General features: G+C 42.8%; 1 protein-coding gene across 1 annotated transcript; it reads right to left on the bottom strand.

Annotated features, from left to right (window-relative positions):
- Positions 1-228: 228 nt before the first annotated feature.
- LOC149753578 (ethylene-responsive transcription factor ERF107-like) lies at positions 229-8922 on the bottom strand. The gene is made up of 2 exons (XM_089923571.1): positions 8209-8922; positions 229-237 (listed from the first exon to the last, which is right to left on the bottom strand). Exons 1-2 carry the CDS (start codon positions 8920-8922, stop codon positions 229-231), a joined length of 723 nt encoding a protein of 240 aa, XP_089779697.1.
- Between the last annotated feature and the right edge of the window lie 812 nt (positions 8923-9734).

The raw sequence follows: 9734 nt of genomic DNA, 5'->3' as shown, positions 1-9734 counted from the left end.
GTATAATTGCTTCATAATCATCTTCTACATAAATTATGCTTGATTGGTGTGGTTAACTAAGTAATTTGTTGTAATGTCATGTGATTATGGAGATTGGAGAGTAGTAGTACGTAGTAGTTTAAGTATGTAATTTTAGTTTTTTTTTTACATAAATAATTAACATTTAATATGTTTATTATATTATTGTTTTGTCATCGATGGATTTTGATTGACCTATTGGTCGAACCACTACTCAAACTGAAAATTAAAACAACAGCTCACAAATAAGATACAATTTTGCCACCACTGCCCCTTTTTTTAATTTTCCTTTACAAAAGCTAATAATGGATGATTTTCCTTTATGATAAGATGCATAATGATTACACCACATCAACAATTGGAGGCAAAGGCATTTCGCTAAATTTTGTGATCTGATTGAAATGCGGCCCTTCCTCAGCTCCTATCGACGGATAAATCCTTTAGTACAGGACTCACAGGTTGATTGTGTGGGAAACTATTACCTAAAAATTACTATATTGTTATTATATAATAATATTATAAAAAATAATTTATTAAAATAAATTTAGAAGATTAAAAAAATTGTCTTGGATCGAGTCTAGAAAATAAAAAATATAAAAAATAGAAAGTTGAAAAATAACAAAACTTTGCAAGTGAAAGAAATTCTCGGGAAAGAGATTAAATTCAATTTGATTACTCCGGAGGAGTCTATTTATAGGCTCTATCAGAAAAATTGATATGGTGCGGCATATCTGGCTCTTCTGAGTGAAGCGTCTGGAGAAGATGAGAGTTTTAATGTTTTTAAAATATCTAAAATTTCAAGAATAAAGCTGGTATATTTATTTCTTTAAAATTATATTTTTTTAAGTTAAAACTGGAACAGATTAGAGAATAATGAAAGAAAATTTAGTGCTGCCTCCTGCTTCCGGATTATCCTGCGACACATCACGCAAAAGCTGGACGTACTCTCAAAGTTGGCATGGGACTGCCTGGTTAGCACTGTCCTTTGGAGCACTGTCCTTCGAAACAAACGGCAGGATCTTCCACTATGAAGGAAACTCTTTAGCAAAAAAAAAAGAAAAAGAAACTCGCCGCTCAAAATTCTGGAAACATGAATGCATGCTGCTCCTTGCAGCTCACCTGGTGGACTTCGCATGCTGGAACCAAAGTCCAAATTAACCAACACTACCGATTTAGTGGAGCTCTTTAAACCAGAAAGACAGGAAACCAGGGAAAGAAGAACCTCGGAGAAAGGAAGAAATAACAGGGAGAACTGACGATCTACTGCATGCAGACTCGATCCGATAAAAGAAAAGAACACGTACGAGTCGTCGAGATCGGAGCAATACATGCCGGTGAGAAAAGAACCAGGCCACTGAGACAGAGATTCCGACATTCGAGGGGGCTGGAAAGACCAAATGAATGGTCCAACCACACCCCATGAAACTGTACAATCTGTATGTAATTTTCCTATGTACATATGACATACTTTATAACTGATGGTTAAATACCTGATGGTAACACCTCCATTTACATCATAAAAAGAATAAAATAACATTTTTTTTCTAAGGTGCGGCTGTAATATATATATATATATATATATATATATTTGTAGGCCACTTGCCTGCATTAGACAGTGAGTTTTGGTTGGTTACCACTTATCAGACATCACCCCAATCATTTCTTTCTTTTGAAAGCTCCGGAAGTGATAATAATTAAGTCATCTTTCCAAAAAGTGCAGCACGAAGAAAGGCCAGGAGTGGAGATAAGCTTTCCTTCTCACTCCCATCAAAATTATGAGGCCGAGAAGTTCTCCCACTGAAGAAGGTCGGCCCTGGAGGGATGAGAAGATAAACACAAAGAGGAAGCCGGTGCCTGTCAAGAGATACCAATAGATTCGATCTCTTCCAACTTAAAAAAGAGATAACAACAGCGCTCTCTTCGTTCTATCTGTCACCTTTGTACGTCTCTCATATGGTGCCTAAGTCAACACAGGTATTCCTTTCAGTACCCAAATTCAGTCCCATCAACGCCTACCCTCTTCCATGATTGCACGTTGTGAGGCTAGCTCCCAATGCAATTGAAACAAACGTTGAAGAGCAAAAGGGAATTTTCACCACAAAAAAAAAAAGCTAGAGTGAATTACCCAAAGAAACGAAAAATAAACGAACAAGCAAGTGGAACAGGTGGTCTCAATGGTTACATGCGCTTTATGTTAGCACGGGAGGACAAGTTGGCATGTCATTTTTGTTCAGGATAGTACTCGGTTTGACACAGGAGCACGGTACACAAAAAATAAGTGTCACCTGGTCTCTTGCTATTTGACTCGGCCTGACTAGGTCCAAATTTATATTATCCGCTGCACGTATCTTTTACACAAGTTTAAAGATATAAATGAGCCAAGCTGAGCAAAGTAGTAGGCTACTCAGGTTCGACTTGTCTTATAAACAAGTTGTTGGAGCTTAGCTCGAACTCGGGTTGAGCTTAATATAACTTGTTTGAACTTGGTTTGACTAAGCTCTGATCCAAGTTTTAGTTGAATCGAGCCTAGCTTTTCAACTAATTTTGAACAAAGCTTGTTTGCAAGCCAAGCTCTCAAACTCAACCAAGCTGATAACGGGCCAAGCCCGAGCTTTTAATGGCCAACTCCGTTTGCTTGCACCGCTACACTCGCCAGGATTTAGGATGATTTTTTGGAACAATTCTACTGCGTTTCCCATGGTTACATGGGAACCGTGACTGCCCCCGAGCGTGCATGTTTTCCTGGGATCAGGATCTAGTGGGCCCAAAAGTGGCTTGGTGAATATCCTTGTTGGTGGGCCCGTAAAACACATGCCCCGGCTCTCTTGCATTTCAGTAAGCGAAGCACTTGCCAAGTGCTATGGCCACTAACGAAAAGACCACATGAGCTGAAAATGCTATCGGCTTACAATCGATAGGCTCAAGGGTGCCCAAAAATCTCTGAAGCTTCACCTAAAGTTGACTCAATTGCCGTATGATGGCAGCGCGAGAAATTGCAGCGTAAAGGCGAAGGTGCAACGCCCCATTAGCGCGGATATCCAAGGGAATATCCGCCGGCACCGGCTTCTGCCTTCGGGATTGTGATGATTGACGAGCTACGAAAGAAGAATGGGGTTGTTTCCGGACCCATCTGTGCGCTCAATTATAACAAGACCAGGCCGGACTTGCCAACCTCAAAAACCGAGAACGGTATGCTCCCCACGTCGTTTCCCCCAATGGTCAAGAACCGGCATGGAATCCGGTCTTGAAGGAGGACCAGGGTGAGAATTTTGCCTCTGAAATCCGGTCATTATGACTTTACTCTTATTTTCAAGTGAAAGAAAGTGGGATTGGTGAGGAGTTGAGTGAAGTTCATTCAGGTAGCACACGTGTTCAGAAAGACGAACAATGCAGCTGATTGGGTCGCTTCCTTCGTTGCCCAATATTTTAGAGAGTTTTTATGTTTATTGATAGGGGACATTCTCCAACTCCTATTTTTGTTGCTTTTTTTTGATTTGGCAAAATGTACTTAAATTAGAGCTATATAAATTGCCGTTTTCACAACTCTGATGACCTCACTCATCCTCACCCTGCTGGTTAGACACTTAGACCATCCAATAAGATCTGATTGGGCTGGACCTTCTTTTGGTTTGCTCAAGAAGAAGAGAAAATGATCCAAAGCTCGGCAAAACTTGTTGAACAAGACCTTGCATTTTTTGACTTTAGAGAACTTTTTCTTTTCCTTTTTCTTTTTTTAAGGCAAGAATGGATCTTTTGTTTGGGAGAACTTGCCTCTCTCACTTTCATCTTCTCCAGGTTCGATGTTCGACCTCTGCTTTAATCTCTTTCACTTATCCCCCCTTTCAAATTTTTACTGGTATATAGTAACCATATGTTTCTTTATTGTTAGTGATTCCATCTTTCTCAGTAGCATGTGCTTTGACTCGCGAAGCCCATGTGGACGGTTAGAAATGGTACCCTTTTTCCAGCCGTCCAAAAAAAAAGGGGGGAGGGGGGGCATATCTAACTTACCAATCTAACCAACCTGGATTCAATTTTCTGAAAGCAAGACCAGCCATGTCTTATAAAGTATTAACAACATAACCTAACCTATGTCCCAATGACAGCCTCAATTAGATCGATCTGTCATCTTTTGTTGCAGGGAAGATCTCCACGACCATCTCTGACGTCCTCCTCGAGACCTTTCTTGGACCAGTGTCAACCTCTCCGCGTAGTCCGATCCAAATCAGAACGCACTATCACTGTATGATAAAATGTTCGAATTAATCTTTCAGCACCTAATTAACTCTCCTCGACGATGGAAGAATTACGCGATCTCCATGGACCATGAATTCTGATGGGTGGAAATCTTGCAATCTGACGACTCCTGAAACGTTCCCGGTGAGTCCAAGCCCTGACACCAATCACGTGTGGAAGATTCCGATCCGATGGCTGTGGTGAGGCGGTGGTGGGCCCAGGATAAGGAGAACCATCCTATGGAATGAATGGCGGTGGACCACCGGGTCCGGTTCCCGGAATAATTGCAATGATTGCAGCAGCTGATGGCTGGACCAACGGCTGCCATTGAGAGATTCCAAGCACCCCTCAAACATATCGATGCGTCTGTCGGCGCTCGCCACTCGCCGCGTACCAAAGAATCCGGTTTCTTCCCGTCCTCTTCTCCTGCCTCTCCTCTCATTTTTTTTCTTTCCTTTTTATCCTCTTTCTTTTGCTCCGTTTATTCGCTTCCTCTTTTTCTCGATCCTTTTGTTCCGCTACTTGTCATTTGCGTCTGGGCGTAAACTAAAAGGAAACGTTGACGGTATCTTTTCTGATTGGCGTTCCGTGGAATGGAGCCGATGGACGTTCTCCTGAGCGGGCTTATAATTTGAGCTTAATGCATTTAGGCTCGTTGGGCCATTTGGTTCGTGAAAAAAAAAAAAAAGTATGATCAATAAAAAAAAGTAAAGAGATGCTGGTTGGAGTTTCAAAGAAAAAAAAGATAAAAAAATTGTATTCCAATAAAAATATGATTCTCATGTTTCATGAAAAAGTCTTTTTCATGAGAAATATAGAAAAATTATTTTTCCGTGATCCGAAAATAGAAACATTTTATTTTTTTCCCAAAAAAACCTTTTAGCATCAAAGGATCCTTATTTAATCCAAAGCATTAAAGACCTAATTTTATTAAGGATAGTATAGGAATTACACATAACTTTTCTAGAAAAGTGGATGGTCAACCAAACATAAGTACTCTGAAAATTTGTCACTTTTTCATGGTCAACCAAATATGCCAAAAGTGTTTTTCCAGATATCCTCTTTTCAAGAATCTACTTTTGAGAAATTATATTTCTATGAGAAAAAATGTTTCATGCGAACCAAATAAGAGGTTGGGCACAAACTTCTTCAGTTATTGTTGTAAAAACTTGCCTGGGCACACGCTCTACATGAGGTTGTTATGGCTCCATGTGATAGCTTTAGATATCATTGTAGTTCTACACTTAATATTTCATATTTGAATAGGGAAAGCATTGCAAGACTTATAGAATTGTTTCCGGACATTTTTGTTCACCAATAAATATGTATAATAATTTATCTAGGGTAAAATACTTTATGTTAATAATTTTGACTTTGTGGCGACCATGTGAATTGAGGTTTGACCCCCGTCAATTTGCCAATTTTAGGTTCTATTTTTGAATGGTACATCCTTAGAAATTAGGTCTAGAAAAATTAAAATATGCATAGGTCTCTCATGCTTTCTTTGAAAAATTTATTTTTCTATCGGCTATATTTCAAAGATCAAAGCTAAAAATACATTTTTCTATGGACTGTTTTTTTTTGACAATCAAAGCTTATGAGGACTAGGACCGTTACCCGACTAGTTTCCGGTCATCACAACAGGATTGTGCCTTCTAAAGAAGCCAATATAGTGATGCGTCAAAGTCTCATATGCCAATTAATAGATGGTCCTGTAAATTGGGCAGGAGTTGTATCTTTCGTACGCAAAAAAAAGATTCATCATCCTTCGCCTAACTCTACCATTGGATCATTCGATTACCGTTCCAAGATCTAAGTAGTGTTGATGCTAGAATTTGAGTTGAGGTCGGTCATCACTCGAGGTACGCTAAGGTCGCCAAAACCGAAGTATGCTGAGGTCGGCCAAAACTAAGGAAGGCAGGTTTGTTAAGAGTTGAAGCATAGCTTCAAGACGTCGTTAGCTCCACACCGCTACGATGAAATCAACCTGCAAAAAAGTCCACTTGTCGGAAGGTTTCCGGCGGAAGACCCTCCGATGCTTAAGTCAGTGGAAATCTAAAGCAACAGTAGGAAAAAGAGAAAATGATAATGGAAGAGCGCTCAAGAGAACTTACTTGAGGGTCCCTCGGGTGCCCCTATATATAGGCAAGGGTAAGTATTCGTTGCCTTATTCGTCGGGAGGCACGATAATTGCACAGTAACGGATCTTTGCAGTATATCCACAATGTTAATTGTATTGATTGTACATTTATGGCCAAGCTGGGTTGACTGTTGTCGAGACCATAAATGCAGCTTTGGTAATATTATTCTACAGCTGGTCCGACCAAAATAAGACATAGATCTGTACCGAAGTCATTCACTTGGGCTAAGGCTGAGTCCTGAGAGATTGAGATAGTCCGAGGTTAGGATGACCAATATTCTCTCTATCAGATAGATAAATGAAGGAGTCCATATTGCTTTGAGGTTTGTGCAGGCATGGTCCGATGACCAAAGTCACGGAAGAAGATCAATCATTCTTTTGCATGAAAAATACAACCCTAACCCCTACGAATAGGATGCCCTGGCGTGGCTGCACGCTCTGGATCAAGGACCGGTTTTCCATATTGATATCTTTTGCCCTTGTCGTTATCACAGGAAGCCATAGACGGGGATCCATCACTTGAACAACAGCCCAACAGAATAATATGCCTTTTTCTATATTGCTTTGTTCGTAATGGTAGCTTTACTATGTTGCGTACCGGACATAATCACATCCCGGAATATAGCTTTATTCTAGGTTGAGATATGAGTCTACTTTGTTATTGGGTGTAGCGTAGATGTGGGAATATTAACTATGACTAACTTGGCCAATATAAATTGAAATCAAGATAACGGCTGAGATGATATTTTGATATGTCAGCCAATATTTTTCATCTATTTTCCCTGTTCTGCCAATTATACATGCCGTCTATTTAATAACTTGATTTTCATGGAATTATAGCGAATATTTTATCTATTTACTAATTATACATCAGCTGATATTTCAGGGAGAATTTATCAACCTTTCATCAACGAGGCAGTATTAATTTAAGTTCATATGGGTCTCGATTCCCTTCACCAGCCAAGTTATAGGTGTTCAAAATCATTGCATTGTACCAAATGGTGCAAGTCAGCTCAAGTATGCAAGTCCATTGGCATCAGTCGTTGGGACAAATTCTGAAACCTTTCATTTTGCTTTTCGTCTATCTTTAGCAGAGCTAAGATATTCCTTGTAAAGGTGATTAAAAGACGGGTGCAACTTTGATAAAGATGGGCATATGTTTAATGCCACATTAGCTATATAAGATAAGGTACTCAAATAAAACTTTTCGAATGGTTTTTTTGAACGATGTTCCGAATTATTACAAATAGTATCAGAGCAGATCCGGCTGATGATTCATGTGGATGTGGAACACTATAGCACAGTTCATTGGGATTGATCACATGCCAATTATGATGTTTGTATTTAGATTTATGGCACGCAGGATTTGCATGGATTTAGTCCCTAAATCTGGCGAGGACATTAGAGTTATACGGCAAGAGTATATAAGGATCTATCACTACAAGAAAAAGGAGCTTTGGCGACGCTTTTTGAGGCTTTTACCGACGCTTATAAGCGTCGGTAATTTTCTTCCCGACGCTTTTAAAAGCGTCACCAAAGCGTCGGCTATGTCGGAGTGGAAAAAAAATTACTGACGCGTTTGAAAAGCGTCGCTAAAGGTTATTTTTAGCGACGCTTTTAAGCGTCGCTAAAGCTTCAATTAGCGACGCTTTAAAGCATCGTCATAAATTGTTTTTATGGGAAAAAAATATAAAAATACCCAAGAAAACCTTGCTGTCCCCTGTAAAAAAAAAAAGAAAAAAGAACGGTTTCCTCGTTGCAGAGGAACTCCTCGCTGCACGCCCGTTCCAAATCGACGGCGTCAAGGGGCAAACCGACGGAATATTCTCCTCCGCCGACTCCTCCATCTCCGGAGACCTCTCCTTCTTGATCGGCCTCATCTCACCTTCCTTCGCCTCCTCTGCCGCGGCCGGCGCCCTCTTCCTCTTCCCCGCCGTTGCGAGCGGCGGTGGAGGGGGCGGGATGCAGCGGCCGAAGCTGCCGATCTCGTTGGGGAAGTTGAGGATCGCCTTGCAGCCGCGCATCTGGAAAGCGGCGCGGTCGTAGGCCTTCGTGGCCTCGACGGCGGTGTCGAAAGTCCCGAGCCATATCCTGGATCCCCGCCGGTTGGGATCCCGGATCTCCGCCGCGAACTTCCCCCACGGCCGCTGCCGCACCCCCCGGTACCGCCGCCCGTCGTTGTGCTCCACCGGCCCTACGGCTGCTGCCTCCTCCGTCCACTCGATCTCGAACTTTCGGACCGGGGGTAGGGAGATGGTGAGCGACGGGAGGCAGAGGTCGGAGGCCTGCTGCGAGTCGCCGCCGAACCGGATCATGGGGTCGACCGGCTCGGTGAAGCGGTAAGCTTCCAGCACTCCGTAGGGATCGATGCGGCCGCTGCCGGAGAAGGGCTGGGTGGTGTCAAGGTAGTCGGAGACGGCGATGCCGTGGGGGGCGGAGGGCGGGGGAAGAGGGGAGAGGGGTAGGTCTCCGAGGAGATGCTCGCGGATCAGGTCGAGGGTGGAGTCATCGTCGACGATGGACGCCATGATAAGAATCCGGCAAAGCAAGAAGAGAGATAAGATAGAAGAGCCAATATTGATAAAAAGAGATTTGTAAGGGAGGGGGTTTGAGGGATCGGGAGAGGGGAGGGGATTGACACGGTGCTTCTCTGCTCTCCTTGCTCATCTCGGCTAGCTTCTACTTGTTTCTTCTTGGAGAAAGCGGGCAAAAACAAGCACAATACCCCGCATTTGAAGTTTTCTTCCGCTCGAGGATCAAGCTCTTCAGAGTCCTTACACTTGCAGAGGAACTCCATTTTCAGGCAGCTTCATGCCGGGACTTCTAAGAATGTCGAACTCATCTGATGGCGCAGAAGATCTCCCCTCACCACAAGACTTGTGGATCGCTGGCGAGCCAAGGAGTGGAAAGCAGGGTGGGGCTGTTTGTGCTGGAATTCTCCATTTCTTGAAGCTCTTCGTTGCAGCTGAACCAGATTGTGGCGACGAGAACGCTGAAATAGGAAGACTGCAGCTGATGACTTTAGGCTTTCGGAGCAGCGGCAGAGTCAGTGGTGATTGTGGCAGATGATCTCCCACCTTTGCAGGGGGAGGGGGCGAGCAGCGGAGAGAGAAGGGGAGGGGGGCGCCGTTGGGAGGAAAAATATCGGGAGGAATTTGCAGGGAGGAGGGGATAATGGCCTCCGACGACGCTTTCTAAAGCGTCGTTGGGAGGAAAAAATTAAAAAAAAATGATTTTTGCTTCCGCCGACGCTTAAAAGCGTCGGCCCAAGCCACGGGTTGCGACGACGCTTATAAGCGTCGGCGGAAGCCAGACTTCCAAAAAAAATTACCGACGCTTC

This window comes from Phoenix dactylifera, chromosome 5 (genome assembly GCF_051530095.1).
Source record: "Phoenix dactylifera cultivar Ajwa chromosome 5, Ajwa_hap1_PhDact_Kaust_v1.1, whole genome shotgun sequence".
NCBI lineage: Eukaryota > Viridiplantae > Streptophyta > Magnoliopsida > Arecales > Arecaceae > Phoenix > Phoenix dactylifera.
This window is presented reverse-complemented; position numbering and strand designations above follow the sequence as displayed.

Bases quoted from the DNA above. Each gene is read 5' to 3' on its own strand.
- LOC149753578 (XM_089923571.1), bottom strand. From the start codon at position 8,922: ATGGCGTCCATCGTCGACGATGACTCCACCCTCGACCTGATCCGCGAG.